This window comes from Ictalurus punctatus, chromosome 25 (genome assembly GCF_001660625.3).
Source record: "Ictalurus punctatus breed USDA103 chromosome 25, Coco_2.0, whole genome shotgun sequence".
In the NCBI taxonomy this organism is placed as follows: domain Eukaryota; kingdom Metazoa; phylum Chordata; class Actinopteri; order Siluriformes; family Ictaluridae; genus Ictalurus; species Ictalurus punctatus.
Window position 1 is genome coordinate 196,112 of NC_030440.2, and position 16,809 is coordinate 212,920.

General features: G+C 43.6%; 3 protein-coding genes across 7 annotated transcripts in view; 1 reads left to right on the forward strand and 2 right to left on the reverse strand.

Annotated features, from left to right (window-relative positions):
* Positions 1-43: 43 nt before the first annotated feature.
* scyl3 (SCY1-like, kinase-like 3) lies at positions 44-10,174 on the reverse strand. Of its 3 annotated transcripts, none has more exons than XM_047150831.2 (14): positions 10,039-10,174; positions 6,896-7,088; positions 6,092-6,277; positions 5,639-5,752; positions 5,415-5,471; positions 5,219-5,321; positions 4,704-4,815; positions 4,518-4,595; positions 4,259-4,398; positions 3,828-4,015; positions 2,789-2,960; positions 2,394-2,567; positions 1,504-2,204; positions 44-975 (listed from the first exon to the last, which is right to left on the reverse strand). In XM_047150831.2, the coding sequence occupies exons 2-14, from the start codon at positions 7,058-7,060 to the stop codon at positions 913-915; spliced, it is 2,253 nt and encodes a 750-aa protein (XP_047006787.1). In that variant the 5' UTR covers positions 7,061-7,088; positions 10,039-10,174; the 3' UTR covers positions 44-912. The 3 variants fall into 3 exon arrangements, with proteins under 3 accessions (XP_047006787.1, XP_017311422.1, XP_017311421.1); XM_017455933.3 differs by lacking the exon at positions 10,039-10,174 and adding an exon at positions 7,957-8,193; XM_017455932.2 differs by lacking the exon at positions 10,039-10,174 and adding an exon at positions 8,034-8,192.
* Positions 9,756-16,754, forward strand: prg4b (proteoglycan 4b). 2 transcript variants are annotated; one of them, XM_017455934.3, is made up of 13 exons: positions 9,756-9,977; positions 10,057-10,138; positions 10,764-10,880; positions 11,094-11,216; positions 11,482-11,550; positions 12,350-12,460; positions 12,547-13,353; positions 13,520-13,606; positions 14,176-14,312; positions 14,412-14,565; positions 14,800-14,895; positions 15,134-15,259; positions 15,767-16,754. In XM_017455934.3, exons 1-13 carry the CDS (start codon positions 9,855-9,857, stop codon positions 15,886-15,888), a joined length of 2,154 nt encoding a protein of 717 aa, XP_017311423.1. In that variant the 5' UTR covers positions 9,756-9,854; the 3' UTR covers positions 15,889-16,754. The 2 variants fall into 2 exon arrangements, with proteins under 2 accessions (XP_017311423.1, XP_017311424.1); XM_017455935.3 differs by having other exon boundaries at positions 10,060-10,138.
* tprb (translocated promoter region b, nuclear basket protein) overlaps positions 16,477-16,809 on the reverse strand; it is a 19,077-nt gene continuing 18,744 nt past the window's right edge. For both annotated transcript variants that reach the window (XM_017455924.3, XM_017455922.3), the window contains one exon: positions 16,477-16,626. Coding sequence is in view for 1 of the 2 variants with exons in the window: in XM_017455922.3 (XP_017311411.1) it covers positions 16,583-16,626 (44 nt within the window). In the remaining variant the exon portion in view is untranslated. The remainder of the gene's footprint in view (positions 16,627-16,809) is intronic.

The window sequence follows — 16,809 nt, forward strand, 5'->3', positions numbered from 1 at the left end:
AGCCTGTGTAGTCAGTAAGAATCTGGACAGTGTCGACAACAGGTCAGATAAATATCATAAAACCTTTATTTCATCAGCATCTGACAATAAGAATAAATTATATCCTTCTCTCTTTTAGTTCAGCAAAACCCCAGCCCTAAAACAAAATAAATGTGTGTACTGTATATAAACCGTATACTATACACATGTTTATGTTGAAACTGGCTATTCCGTAAGGCTCCTTGTAATACAAGTAGAACAAAGTTGAGCCACTGATGGCACAGACAACAGAAACAAAAACACAACCCTAAACCTGAAGACGAATGCTGCACATGTACTTCCAGTGAAAATGACTTCAGAGCTAGAAGCTGTGTTTCGGTCAGGATTTGGCAAAGAGCTACACGAGGTTCCCAAAAGGAATATGAGGGCAAGTGAACCAAGACACCGACCCTTCACATCGTTCATTAAAAGTTTCATACGTAGTTTCAAACATCACACAGCTCTGACTGCAAATCTCATCATACACCATTTCTAATGCCTAATTTATTGTCCTTTATCAATCGGAGCTCTTCATTGTTAAAGTGATTGTGTTCATTCTCAAGTTTACATCATGCCAGTGGTCAAGGTGTTGGCAGTCAGAATGACAAGAGATCACATCCTGTAGAATAATGACTATCCACGTCTTCCATTATGGCTTGGTGCTCGCTTATACGATTAATATAAGTGAGCTGGAAAAAGGGAACCCTAATATAACAATGCAGTTTGAAGTGAATGATGTATTTAGAAACGCCCATAAATGCACCGTTGTCCAAACGAGTAGCACTAAAGCTGCACTTATGATAGCATTAAAAGTTTCAACTGCCTGCAACGGTCACACCCGTTTCCAACTCGGTGTAACATCTGGACCGTCTTAGAAATTCACAGTTCCAGTGATCAGGACCAGGTGTTCTCGTCTTCCCAGGTGATATCACTGTCACCCCAGCCCTCTGCATCAGTCTGTGAAAGACAAGGTCAAGGTCAGTCAATACCCTAGAGCCACTCAGGAGCCATCACTACAGCTTTCCCTGTCAGATAGGAGAATCGTCTTTTTGGATGGGTTACACAGAACTGGATTTTTTTTTTTTTTTTTTAAATCGTGAATGTGCAATCTAAAGACAAGCTTTAGGATGGAAAGGAAAAGTACATAGGTTTAAACTAGCTGCTGTATTCAGTCATTCATGATGAGCAAGTATTACCAGGGTTATTGCCAAAACGCTAAGACTTCAAAAAGGGGCACACACAATCGAACCATGTGATGTCGTTGATATCGGACACCATTAATTGGCTTGTAAACAGCGCCACACTGTGGATGCTTATGGTAACTTGTTCTGAACCACAAGCAGCTGAGTGGATTTTGTTGCATCAGGGTTAGCAGAAAAATGATCAGATTGTGTTGAACTATAATAATCCTGACCTTTTCACTCATGATAAATCAGCACATCAGTTCACAGAAGAGTGACTGGATCAGAATGAAAGAAAGCTCACCTCGGGCAGGTCTACTGCAGCAAACTTGGCTGTCAGTTCCAGTGTGTTGAAGTGTGTAGTGTCTCGCTCAGGCTTGCTGATTGAACTCCCTATGGGTAAGAACATGCTAGGAGACGACAGCTTTATGTCTGGCACCATGTCAGCGAAGAGGTCCAGCTCTGGATCTCGATCTGGTTTCTTTTTCACCTCAATGGTGAACTCCTCTCCTAGACCTCCAGCTCCTGCACTCCTGTATCCATTTTTAGCTACACCTGGTTTGCTGGGCCTGGTATCTTCCACGATGTTCTGCTCCCAGCCTACATCTGAAGGCAACTGTTTCTGCTCAGAAGCAGTTTTTACTGAAGCAGTACTCAGTTTAAGTGCTTTAGACTCTCTTGCAGGTCTGGAAATTGGTAGAGATACAGGTCCTAAGGCACTGTCGCTTATGGATTTTGACGTCGGGACCGGCTGAGGCGTAGTACTCGAGTGCTTGGAGATGACCTCAGAATCTTCAAAATCATCCCAGGGTTCCTCTTCATCATATGCAGCCGTGGTTGGTAATTCTGAGTCACTGTCTGCAGGCTGTATGCTAATTTGTACAGGCTGGTACGTGCCAGATTTCTCCCCTGCGTCCTCCCAGTCGGGCCAGTCCTCGTCCGGTCTTTCCGTTCTGCTGCCGTTCTCTCCCTCTTCTTCTTGGCTGAAGCCATTCAATGGAAGAGCTATACAAAATCAGACATCAGACTAAATTAACACAGCGTACATGTTAAGGAAAAGATCAGATTTTTTGGCCTAAAAGCTCCATGTAAAACACTCTTCAATCAGCAGCCGCTCACGCTGGAGCTGTTCATGGTCAAATCTCCTCCAAGGAGATGTTTAACGATACAGACTCCCCTATTCCTCTCCCTTACCCTTCTTTGATGTAGAGGGCATCTGGGCAGCAACATCTCTTCTGACTGACTGGAGAGAGTTCAGCTTCTCAAGAACGAGCTCTCCTCCTTCTAAACGTTTAGGCAACAGACCTGTAACCTTGGAGGGTTGCGAACTACAGGGCGAAGACGCTCCGACAATATGAACAGGTGAGTCTGCAAGAGAAATCCAGGAGTATAACCATCATGTGAACCACCTGTCTGTACTACTGTTCTGAGCTATGCAGTGTTTTTATTTATTTTATAGACAGCTGATAGAACATGTATTGTTACGCATACACATGTACTGCCATTTCTGAGAAAGTAACCTTGCTGAGATTAATTCGTGGGAAATGGAAAACGAATAAATAAACGAATTCCACAGGTGAGAAACTGACTTTCAGGTGTAACCTCTGTGGACTTGGTGAAGTTCGGTGTGGTACGTTTGAAGACTTTGGTTCTCTCGCCACCCACCACTACCTGCGCACCCAGTAACGGCACCAGGACTGCCAGGCCTTGCAGCGTCATGGCAACCAGAGCATCATTAGTGTCTCTCATTCCCAGCAACACCTGTTAAAAAGGAAGGATTTTAATAAATGTACACACCAGTTTCAGAGTGAGTTTTAAACAATAAAAATTTCATTTTCTATTCTCTAGTCTTCCGGCGAGGAAAAAAAACAGCATTAGATTTGGGTATAAACGTTGTAGTACAAGTGCAGGGGATTATGGGTCATTTTGGTCAAAAGATGCAGCCTATCTGACGGTACCTCGAATAGTGAAGGCTACAGCAGGGGGAAGAGCTTTCTCTTATAGAGCCCCACAGTTATGGAACAGTCTTCCTATTAGTGTTCGGGACTCAGACACAGTCTCAGTGTTTAAGTCTAAGCTTAAAACGTATTTGTTTACTCAAGCCTACCCTGACTAGATTCTGTTCTACTTTCTCCCTCTCTCCTTTCGCCGAGCCCCACACGATTTTATGGAGATACTAGAGATCCAGATCCTTTCTGCCTCTGGATGGAGCTCAAATCTTCTTTGATTCCAGACTGCTGGGACTACGGCTGCTCCTAACGCCATACAGACTTCATATAAATCCATAATGAACTTTTTCACACTATCTGTTGTTACCCAGATGAGGACGGGTTCCTTCTGAGTCGGGTTCCTCTCAAGGTTTCTTCCTCTTAAAACATCTTAGGGAGTTTTTCCTTGCCATCGTCGCCACTCAGTGTCTTGCTCAGTTGGGATAAATTCACACCTTTAATATCTGTACACCGTGTTGATATTTCTGTAAAGCTGCTTTGAGACAATGTCTATTGTAAAAAGCGCTATACAAATAAAACTGAATTGAATTTTCTGCTGTATTTCGGTAACAGTTCATGAACATGTTCTCCTCACTAACGCACCTGTATTTATAGGATATGATGATATGGGGAAATTTACCTGAGGTAGGATCTGGTTCTTGAGCTCGTCATGCGAGAAGAACTCTGCATAGATGTGGATATGGGAGAGCAGCACCATCCGGACATGCTCCTCGTTCACTTTAAAGAGCTTGAGAAGCTGCGGCACCACGTGTCTCCGGTACAGTGGCATCGACAGCAGACACACCTCCCCGACCCGTACAGCTGAATCTGCAACACCACCAGAGGGACACTCGAAATGTTCATGCGTTTACGTGTCTTATTAGATCAGTGAACATGTGTAAGAGACGCTGTCGGTCACGAAGAAGAGTTCTTCTGGTACGGCCCGCCTGATGCAAGTCTGACAACCCTGCTTAATCATTTCCCCTTAACGTACGTTACAAATGAGATGTTTAATTTCAAGCCACAGAGCAATATGCAGGTCATACAGCGTCATGCACTGCACTTTCATACCCTTTTTGGGCTGTAAGAGGTGAGGCAGGAAGCTTTTTACAGCCGTGGGTTCGGCAAACACCAGAGAATTCAACAGTTTCGGAGCCAAACGAGCGCCGATCAGTTCCTCAGGCAGGCTGTGAACTTGGTCCAGTAGAAATCTGGAGAAAACCCAAAAGTACACACACACACACACACACACACATACACATTTACTATCGTGTGTGTTATACCCTTTAAAAAAATTAATCCAACAAATATAGCTAAAGCAAAGTCTTACTTAAAAAACTCGTGTTTTTCCTCCTCAGACTTTAAAGTCAAACTCTTTAGAAAGTTCATGATGTCCAGGAAATCATTCCTGCTCAGATCAACAGAGAAGTTCAGTTCGGATGTTTATCTATTTAATGTAAAAGAGGTACTAGAAGAGGCGTTATCTTTGTGCTGCGAGGTCTCACAATATACGGACCTGAAAAACTCATGGGTCAGCAGACTGCTGAGAGCCGGCCGCACCGTGGGGTCAGAGGTCAACAGGCTGACCTGCAGCGTGCTCCTCAGACTCTCCAGCAGCTCGTCCGACACTGAGACAGACAGACAGAGGTCAGCAGAACGCCCGAATGACGAATGGGAGGAAGATGAGAGCATGTTGGATGGACTGTTACAGCATAACCATGAGGAAATGGAAAAACATGCTGCGTAGTGGAAGAACATGACTAAACGTACACAGAGTAAAATAACTCAATTACAGACAGCAGCATATGGGATTGGGTTTACTTCAAGAGAAACAATTTAGTAAAATATACTAATAAATCCAGTGGCATGAATAGACAGAACTCTTGATTTAATTTGGATCTGAATTAAAGTGAAGACTAAAGGAGTTCACTAAATCGTGCCCCTTTCTGTGAAACAGCACTGATCCCTCAGAGGCTTAACGGCCGAACAGGACTTGTTCTCTGGTGCTGCAGAATTAAAAGCATTACTAACCGTAACTGCTCAGCAAGGGGATGAGGGCCTCCAGCAGCACGCCAAAAGAGAAAGCATCCCGTGCGTGGGCGTGTTTGTCGGGAAGCGTCTTGAATCCGCCAAGCTACAGAAAGAAAAAAAACACCATGTTTTTTTGTGGCTGAACCGTAATGGCTTTGAGGTAATGGAAAATCTAATAAGGTCAAACGTGTCTCACCTTCTCCTCAGGGGGCACAGCGCTGCTCTCTCGTACCATCTGAACGCTGGTGAGAAACTGGTACAACACACAAAGTTCTCAAGCTGCAACATTCCCCAGTACACTATATAACATCTCATGCCTATAGGATTATTATTTATTTATTTTTTTTAGAAGGCTCACACGATGCTGCAGCTATAACGTTAGTGTCTCATAGACGTGAGCGAGGGGACGCGGGGTCTTACCTCTGGCGTTGCTTCCGAAAACTTGCAAACTGTTTCCATCCCACCAAGCTTCCAGTGTCCATCATCACTAACGAATACGGAGGACATGCACACATTGTTGTGGCTGGATTTTCCCTGAGGACACACGGGCGGGTGCGAAATATCACTACAAACTAGAACATCTCAAATAAATATATAAATATATATATATATATATATATATATATATATATATATATATATATATATATATATATATATATATATATATATATATAATTTAAAAAGTCCACTTAAATCAAAGTGTCTTCAGTCCCCAAATGATGATCAAGTGTTGCTAAAAGGAAAGGTGAGTGATGCAACACCAACACAGTAATGCACACGCTCCTGTCCCAACTCTTTTGAAATGTGTTACAGGCTAGTGATTTGTCCGCCCCTGTGTATATCATCTCAAAGAACTGAAAGCACTCTTACCCTGTCATGGAGGAATACAAGGGCCTGCAGCAGATCATAGACGCCAGCGCAGATCTCCTCAGGTGTGAGATCCTCCAGCAGCAGCTCCAGCGGCTGCACCCTCTCCGTCACCAAGTGTACGCCTCCATCCTGCACGGAGCACGACAGGAAGCGCAGCAAACACGGGTGTCTCAGAGTTTTCAGGTGCTAAACGGGAACAGAGCAGGGGTTTGATTATAACTGGAGACAGCGGGCCCTCGCAGAACATCTGAAGAATGCTTTGTTATGCTCTGCTATTGTAGCTCATCCGCCTCAGGGTTTACAGGATTTCACGTTTTTTTTTGTGATTGTTGCGGTTAAAAATGTTTGATTTTGCAGCGTCATTTTGGAAAATTCGTGCTGCAACTTGCAGAGATGTTTTCTAAGCTGTACTCATGAAATCATGGAATCACACAATCACCAAGATCACCCCCCCCATTCTGATAGTTGATGTGAACATTAACTGAAGCTGCTGGCCCGCATCTGCGAGATTATATGCATTGCGCTGCTGCCACATGATTGGCCGCTCCCTAATAAAGGGCTTGGTGAGCGTATGACACGTATTTATTATTGGGGTAGGAACACATTTAAAACTTTCCTCTTACATCAACTGCAGCCAATAAAAAAATAACGGCTGCGGTAGCTCTACCCTAAGGCTGTGAGATTACGTATGGCCCCCAATTAGCACTTGAATAGGACTTGGACTGCAAACAAGTCCAGTTTGATCAGTGATATTCAAGGCAAGTTTTCCCCCAAACCATTTCTTCAGCATCTGAAGCACTGTACCTTGGTTGCTTTGTTGACTTTGTCTTCATTGCCCTGCTTGTAGACGAAGACCGAGGCTGGTTTTCCATCCTGCAGCACAGCAGAGTACATGGTGAGGCCTGAAGGCAGCGTCACAGACGGCTCTTCAAGCACACTGCTCCTCAACCCACTGCTCTCTGCTCCCATGCTGCCTCAGTGAGATCAGACAAACGCACTGGCAGGACAGAAAAGCATCAGACTTCAGCTTAAGGACTTTGGAGCACTTTAATTTGCATAACACTGTCATCTGTAGCATGGAAAAACCACAACAGTCTGACTCGAATCAGATTCATCAGAGGCAGCTTTACAACAAGATAAACATTATCCCATGACAGGGCTGGTACACTGAATTACCACTTCAGAGCAGTAACATTTACACATTTACACAATATCTGCGTATTTAAAGGAGAAAACTCCACCACTGAATGTTTAACAGCTACTTTTATTCACAGAAATCCAGCTCCAACATCGCTGGACCTCATCTCTAATGCACAGCAACATCTTCATATCGGTGACTTTTAAAGTTCCACCTGCATCCGAACTGTACTGATCACAGTACGTGCTAACACACAGACATGGGTCGTGTTCAGAATCCAGCAGAAATTCATTTTCTTCAGTTTGAACAGAAACCACATGAAATCTATCATTATAGTGTTCTGTCATGTCTGTCATGTCTGGATCACTCCAAACTGGACTACTCTAAACTGGATCACTCCAAACTGGACTACTCTAAACTGGATCACTCCAAACTGGACTACTCTAAACTGGATCAGTCTAAACTGGATCACTAATCTGTTTTTTCACTTTAAGGTGATATATAACATATGAAGCGCATATAAATAATCAACATATGCGTGTGTATGTTATATAAAATGAGTGGTGGTCTGGGAAAACCCATATGTGTTGTGTGTGTGTGTGTGTGTGTGTGTGTGTGTGTGTGTGTGTGCGCGCGCGCGCGCGCGCTGCCCGGATATGTCCTAATACAACACATCTGACTGGATTAGCCTAGCTAACTGATTATCTTAGCTAGCTTTGCTACCTACCTGTATGGCTGGATCACCCCCACTCCTCAATGCTAGTTAGCTTCTCGACTAATAAAATGGATTATTGCATCACGAACCTCTTCTGCACAGCGCTTCCTTTACAGCGCCTTTAACCTCGTCATCTGGACCGAGAGAACACGACTGTTTTCACCAGCTGCATTAAACACCAAACACTCCAAAACACGGTGCACTTCCTGTTTGCCCAACCACCAACATCGGCTCAATCCCAAATCTGTGAACGCTACCTCACATTAGCGCTCTAACAGGAAATAAAGCCACAGGTTAGTCTCCTATGTAGTGCACTTCACTTCCAAGTAGGAGCCGTTTGCCCTTCACCCACGGTTCGGACGAGACCAAGTGTTTGTGTGTTTACAGATTTATCGGTTACATTCTTGACTATAACAACAATTATCTTTATATTAATGCTGCCTCCACAAAACAATGATTTGTCTGGATGAATAATGATCTATGATGATTTAGCGTCCTTACATGAATATTGCAGAAGTTTTGTAATTGTGGATTGATATTGTTACCCTGAAATGAGGAGAATGGTTCAGCCCATGGTGGTGCGAGCAGGCGAAAGGGGAACTGCTATAAAGTTAGCTTGATGTTCGATATTCTCAGATTAAGGGACCGTCTCTGAAGTTACATACGGCATTGATATACACTTCAACAGCATTTGAAGGGAACGACTTACAGTCACAAAACCAACTGTAAAGTGTTCCTGTAGGTGTCAGCTATAATGTACACCTTTTAGATATTTTATATTTAACACTACAACGCGTGAACCAAAAAAACTTCTCAAATACATAAAGGGGGAGTCAAATGACCCGTATTGGAATTAATCGCTTTCTTCACGCACAAAAATGTCCTATTAATGAAATAACTAAAAGTACTGACAATACACAAATGTTTTAATATTTCTAAGATGTTTATTTGTTTTCTGCATTTTATGTCCATCAGCTGGCCACCAGATAACTGCCTTGTTGACTCAACCGACATTTCTGAAAACTGTATAGGGAACTGTGGAGAGAGAGAGAGAGAGAGCATGTGAGAGTGAGAGAGTGTATGAGAGAGTGAGAGAGAGAGAGTGAAAGAGAAAGAGAGAGTGTGCATGTGTGAGAATTACTACAATCAACCCAAAACTTATCACACATTTACTGCCTAGATATAAAACGTAAAGATAGTGTGAGAGAGTCTGTGTGTGTGTGAGAATGTGATTGAGAGTGTGAGAATGTGAGTGAAAGTGTGAGAATGTGAATGTGAGTGCGAGAGTGTGTGTGAGAGAGAGACAATTCTTGGCTATAAAAACATTCAGATCATTCTAAGTATGTTGTGTACAAATGCAGTATATCGACAGCTAATAGTTTTATTTGTATTTTATTTTAATGGCCGAGTGTGATTCCATGATGGTACATTGTGGCCTCAGAGCACCATGCACATTCTCATATCACAACACTACGAAGTCTGTAAATATTTGATCTGTATAGAACTTTAATATTGACCTGCATACATTTTTTTAAACCCCCACGTGATCCTCCACAGAACATTTTGTTTTTAAGGGTGAGTGAACGGTCGCGTCAGTGCTCTCTCTCTCTCTCTCTCTCTCTCTCTCTCTCTCTCTCTCTCTCTCTCTCTCTCTCTCTCTCTCTCTCTCTCTCTCTCTCCCTCCCTCCCTCCCTGTCTGTCTGTCTGTCTGTCTGTCTGTCTGTCTGTCTCTCTCTCTCTCTCTGTCTCTCTCTCTCTCTCTCTCTCTCTCTCTCTCTCTCTCTCTCTGTACACAACAACTGCACTCTGGCCTTTACTCAGAGAGGGTGGAAATCCCGATGTTCTCCCCTCACCGCCAGACGCTTACACATCTCACAGTTTTGATCTAAGAGACCGGACGAGCCCGGCCCATGACTCCGCTGCTTCCAGCGTCTATAAAATCAGAGCAACTTCACACACACGCACTCTCTCTCACACACGCACAGAGACATTCTCAAGGCCACAGACAACTCTCACATACGCTTGTATTCCAGGTAAGGCACAAATACTTTGCTGTGATTTTCACTTTGTTTGCTGTTTTAGGAAAAGACTCACCGTCTCCATGAATCCAAGCAGGTTCCTGCTGAGATGAGCATCTCTGTGTCTGTCCTCCTGCTCTCACTGTGTGTCCTGGTCACATGCTCCTCAGCCCAGAGTGAGTAAATATACCAAACTGTCTGACAGACCGCATGAAGTGCAAAGACCGCTGCTTAAACATGGGTTAATCTTCTGTAGCTAATCCTGCCTTCTTAGATCATGATGAAGTTAGAGACTATATTTCATCCACATGAATACTGTAGTTTGTGTTAACTGTCGACTCCAGCAGTGACGCTGAGGTTGTGAAATCTCTGATGCACTACACTAGCTCTACACACTTTTTGGGGAGGTTAGCATTAAAAAACAACAACTAATTTAAGTAATAAATCAAGACGCAGGTCTTTAGTTGACGTTTGAAGACGGCTCAGCTGTTCGGACATGTCAGGGACGTCGTTTACGTCGGAGCCTATCCACTAATAGACAGGGTCCGGAGGGAGCTGATAAATTACGTGTAGCAACACACTGGCTACAGCGAGTCATCGCATACCAACACAACACATCACGGACTGATAAAACAGCTTCCTTATCGTCGTTTTGAACTTCTCACTCGACATGTACTGTTCTAACTATAAAAGAGTCACATCCGTAAGATCACACCACACCGCACCAAGGTTGTGATGATCTGGCGTTGCCACTGAAGTAGGCCGACATGTCTCCTCACGTTCCTTTATGTGATTTCGCAGAAAGCTGCAGAGGACGATGTGGAGAAACTTATTCCCGAGGCAATCAGTGCCAGTGCGACTACGAGTGCCTCTCACACAACGAGTGCTGCAAGAACTACGAGTCTGTTTGCACGGCAAGTAAGTCTCCTCCACACTCCACTGGTGCAGCTGGGGTTTAGCTTGTTCAGAGAAATGAGTCTTTAAATGATGCTGGACGAGATGAAGGCTATGTTTAACCTTTAAGGATGCTTACTGGGTGACATTAGATGAAGTTTTAATCTGGTTTAAAGCCTCTTTGGTAAACATCGCAGGACTTGAACACACCTGATTGAAACATGTATTGCGCTATAGGGGACTCCTGTAAAGGCCGATGTGGTGAGGGCTTTAAGAGAGGGAGACAGTGTCACTGTGATATCGAGTGTATTAAATACGACCAGTGCTGTCCAGACTACGAGACCCAGTGCAACACCGAGGGTAAGATCACAACATCGTTACTAAACTTATAAACATGACTTTCAAGTTCTGGAAGTGCAGCATACAGTGCCTTTCAGAATTAATCACCTCCCTTCATAAAATGAGCAAAAAACCCACACACACTTCCTTATTCGATTCAGATAATTACTGTAGACAAGTACAACAACGTGTGTTGTGTTTGTATGTACGAGAATGTAAATCACTGATGTGTGTAGCAATGCTGTAATTACTCCACCGTTTCCTGTATGAACGACTGATACTGTAGATTCCTCAACGGAAGAAGAGTACAGCGAGCTTGAGGTGACCACGCCTCTGGACGACTTGGCGAATGAAGGTAATGCTTACTGTTCTTTAAAAAAAAAAAAAACACCACCACAACACATTAAGGCACAGGTGTGTGAGAATCCACAGATCGAACAGGATTTCTCGTCTTCTAGTGTAACATTCTGCCAGATCAGAGTTCAGAGATCTCGAGTCCAGAAGCTGCACGGTACCAGACACATCCAAGTCCATAGCTGATCAGATTCCTCAGTTAAATACCAAGTCTGAGACCTTACTTCTCCTTGACATGTATAATGCCATCATCACGGACTGGAACAGAGAGAGAGGAAAGAAGTGGTTGCCTCAGGCTAACTTACGAGTGAAACTGAATAATGAATAATTCTGCACCGAATTATTTCTCTCCTTGTTAACCAGATTTCCATTATTGAGAGATGGATTAATTGTGCACCACCAGTGTAATGTACAACTTAAACTGAACAGAGTAAAACGAACAAGAAGGCTGGTCATATCAGCCATGTGTTAGGGGTTAGACGACTTGGCCTTCTCAAGTATAAACCCAACATCTGTATCAGTCGCCTGAAGAATTAGACGGATCACAGAAAACACACATACTGAGAGATGCGCATCTCATTTCCTCTGGCTTGTCACTGAATCCTGACTCCATACTGTAGACGTATGATATCCAGGTCATGTGACTGATCAGCACTCGGACGAACATGGTTGTTATGATATACTGGACGTGAGGTCTCTGTGTCTCTACTGAAACACTTGTTGACATGGATTGTGCTAGTAGAGAAGAATATTTATGCTGCTCATTGTCCAGTCATGTTTCCTGCACTCCTCCCCTCTAGATGTTGTAAGCGGTACCAAGCCCTCTCCTTATGACACTGCGGAGCTTTTGGACCCGGTTGAAGACCACGTGGCACCTCTCCCTTCTCTGCCTGATTTTGTAACAGTGCCAAGTGAGGCCATAAATATATCTTCAGAGATTTAAAATAAAGTGTGTTTCCTTCCATTAATTTAACTCTTACAGTGTTATTCCTTTCAGGTACGATTGGTTCTCCTGTGCCTGACGAGGACCGTGAAGAACCTCAGGATAATTTTGAACCTGAGCAACTTTCTCCTAACAATTTTCCTCCAGCCTCAACTAGGCAGGCTGTCACCAGACAAACTTCAGAACAGTATCCGGCTATGACAATTCCAGCAGACGGCACCACTGCACCTGCACAGACTGACCTGAACACAGAAACAACCACTCCACTTACCACAGAGCCCAAAAGCACCGCTGCAGATGATAATCCTGAAATACCTGCTTCTAAACCGACTGCTAGAAATCCTCAGTCTGTCTCTGAACTGGAGCAACTTTCTTATAATGCCTCAGTTCCCACTGTTCCTCCTGAGATGGCCTCAACTACACCAAATTCCACACTAACATCTCAGAGCACCTCAGAGCCCAAAATCACACCTTCAGCCACTGCTCAGGCCAATAATCCAGACCTTAAACCTTCTAATCCTGTCCAATCTGAAGACAAACAGGACCTAAAGGTAAACCTTGAAGATCAGACAGAGGCTCAGTTGGAACCCAGTGAAAACACAAATCCGGGAGGAGTGGAGATCCTCAAAACGCTCTCAACAGACAAGCCTACCACTGCCAGAATAACAACAGTAGCACAAAATGAAAACCGGGAAATAAAGGACATTGTTTCTACGAAGGATTCTCCAGCTTACCCTGCATTAACAGAGAGCACCCCTGCTCCTGCAACGGTTAGCTCTTCTCCAATTAAAGTGCAAGAAAATCCCACGAAACCAAAAGACACTAACAACAATCTTCAGGACCTTCAGGATTATCAGGCAGGTAAGGCGTTCCCTTGGTTTCTTAAGAACCAGATACACGATGCGCATTAGAGGATCTTTCTGAGTAACATGATACATCATTGTAAAATGTAAAAACGAGTACCGTGAAACAATTTACTGCGGTGCATATATCGTATTTGTCTTCAGATTTGCGTTCCTTGTCACAGATGCCAACAGCGACACTGATCTCTGCAGCGGGCGTCCGGTTAACGGCTTGACTACGCTTAGGAACGGCACCATCGTGGTTTTTCGAGGTCAGTTCTAAATGCCCAGTCTTTATTTCCAGCAAAGTTTAGAATGATCAAAATGCTATAACGGAGGTCTTTAGCCACCTTCTGAAAACACCGTTTTTAAACAATGCCCAATAATTTATGGGTGATGTTCAGTACTAAGCTCAACGGCGTAGTGGGTAGCACTGATGCCTCACAGCTCCAGGCTTCCTGGTTAGACCCTGAGCTCACGTTACTCCCCGTATCTGCATGGGGTTCCCTGATGTTCTCTGTTCCTTCTCCATCTCCCAGAAGCATGCCATTAAACGCTCTATTGCTACTATAAAGTGAAGGAGTGTATGAATGTGCATTGTGGCCTGCAATGAACCGGCATCCCATATGGGGCGTATCCTCTCACCTTATGCCCAGTTTTCCTGGTGTAGGCTCCACAGTGACCCTAACCAGGATGAAGCAGTTGCTGAAGATGAATGAATGCATTTCATCATCACTCTGTAAACAGAGAAGATGATTTATTCACAAAATAACACTTGCAAGGAACTGTGACCGCTGAAGAACTATATAATGCATGCTTCCCTCCACTACTGTATTACTAGGACACTACTTTTGGATGCTGGACTCCAGAAGAAACGCTGGGCCTGCTCAATCAATCACAGACTTCTGGGGAATACCTTCTCCCATCGACACGGTCTTCACACGCTGTAACTGCCACGGCAAGACCTACATCTTCAGGGTAATGTTGCTAATAACTTTTAAAGTGCTGATAATCATGTCAAATCATACACATCATAAATAATAATTCACAGATTTACGTTATGTGTGCATCCCATAGGGGAATAAATACTGGAGGTATGAGAATGACGTTATGGACGCCGCCTTCCCCAGACCCATCAGTGAGGGCTTTGGACTCGGGGGTCACATTGTCGCCGCTTTATCCATGCCTCAGTACAGAAGCAGGAGAGAGTCCGTGTTATTCTTTAAAAGAGGTTCAAACATCTGGCTTTTAACTCAGTGTTCTGCTCAACTTAAAAATATACACACACACTTCTCTTATTCTCTAAGAATATTTGTAACGATAACAGTGTGGCCTTTTGTTCATTTCTGGACAGTGTAGTTTTGAAATAATTGCAGGTTCTGGTAAGATTTGCTTTATAAATCAGATCCATGTTTGCAGCAAAGTGATGTGGCTTTCCAAACTTCTGGTGTTGCCCTGTCTGTAGGTGGACTGGCTCAGAGATACACCTACCTCAACACACCTGAGTGCGGCAGCAAGTCAGCTGCAGTCACAGTAAAGAGGAGATTCAGAAAGGAAGCAGGTAACAATCTTAAGGAAGGAATTGTATAAGACACTCTATGGCTTGCCAGTCGATGAAATAATCCCTTTTTACAGGAATACACATCTCACCCGACACACACAATACTGTTAGAACAGAACATTATTCCAGAAAGACCTCACACTCTGATGGGAAGGATGACTCAAACCTTGAATTTATGCCTACTAAAATACACAAGCTGAACGACTCCGCAGCAGATTTGTGATGTTCTCTCTTTCAGTCCCCAAGCTGGGTCAAGAGATCGTCATTAGCAGGACCTGGGTAGGCTTTCCACCCACAGTGACGTCGGCGGTGTCCGTACGCGCTACAGGAGGGGACGGATACAAATACTACGCCTTCTCCCCGAGTGAGTACACTTACACCCCCCAACACGTAACAATTCCAGTTAAGCTACGGAGGTTCTAATACAGAGGAAAACTACATTTGTAGAACAAAGGTCATGGAACATTGGACACGAGAGCCTCGATTGCTCCAACCTTGAGTGAATCATGTCTGGGGTCTCCGACACAACTGGGTGGGGGAGGAAAGTGGGCAGCTTCTTTAAACCCTCACCGACTAGACACCAATGAAGAGGTGTGAGGTCATGGCAGAGGATTATACTCTGTGGTCATGAGATCATAAACGTAAACACGCCAAGGCTACGCGTTAGCTCCTCCCAAAACGTGTTCATCACTACAGACGTGTGTTTTAAACCAAACCTGGCTATTCAATTCAGCATAATGAAAGGGTTTTTATTTTAACTACAGAATTTCTTAATAAATTATTATTTTTTTAAATGGCGTGACTAAGCATCGTACATTCAGATAGATTTTATTACTGTTAATAGAAATCTTGCATTATTTTTCTTTTCTAGCCAAGTACTACAGTTTAAAGATGGAAGGCGACACTCCGGTCGTTCTCACGCCGAGGGCTGGACCACAACAGCAAAAATCAGCCAAAAGTTGGTTCAGGTGTCCAGACACGAGTAAAGTGTAGAACAGTCTTAATCCTACAGACACACACTGATGCTTTCACACTTGTCTCTCCCCCTCACACACATCCTAAATGTAATAATGTGGGAAGTAGGAGTTTTTAAAAAGGCAGTGCATTATACTTATTATTATTATTATTATTATTATTATTATGCGTTATTGGGACACTTCTGAAGTTCAAGTGCATTGTCTCCTGACCAATCAGGTCACAGGTTGGGGGGCAAATGGGAAAAACAGAAACAGATTTTGCCAGTGAATAAGGATATTTATGACATGTTGGATAGAAAATATTCCAACATTACAATACAACTGGACTATTTTTGGAGCATTTATTGGTAAACAGCTCGACGTTCCACTTTAACTGTGTCAGCGTACGGCCAAATCACACAAACAGCTCCTCTTATGCCGTAGCAGAAGCTACAACGAGCTCCTTCTCCTCAACACAGATGATTACGCTTACAGGTCATGACTAATGAGTCTCTCTTTTTGCTCAGATCAGAACAGTTTTCTGTCCCGCATGTTCTGTGCCAAGTGTGAAAGCAAACACACACACACACACACACACACACACACACACACACACACCAAAGAATCATTTAGTACCAAAAAATCCTTTATTGTATCCGCATAAAATAAAGCAATGCTTCAATGGAACGCAACAACATAAAACTTGTAGTAGCTTCTGGTCCTTCATTCATTCATCTTGCAAAGCGCCTTCGCATTCCCATAACTCCTGATCCATCTGCAGTGAGAAACAGGATGAAGCACTGTGACCGTCCTTCCAGATGTGCGGTTTACATGATGTACACTAAATGCTTTTTAATCGCTGTGTGTGTCAAATTATTCCTAATAAAATTGCACCAATGTTCATTTTGGCCCAGTCTTGTGGTTAAGGATGCCTGTGTGTGTGTGTACACATCACGAT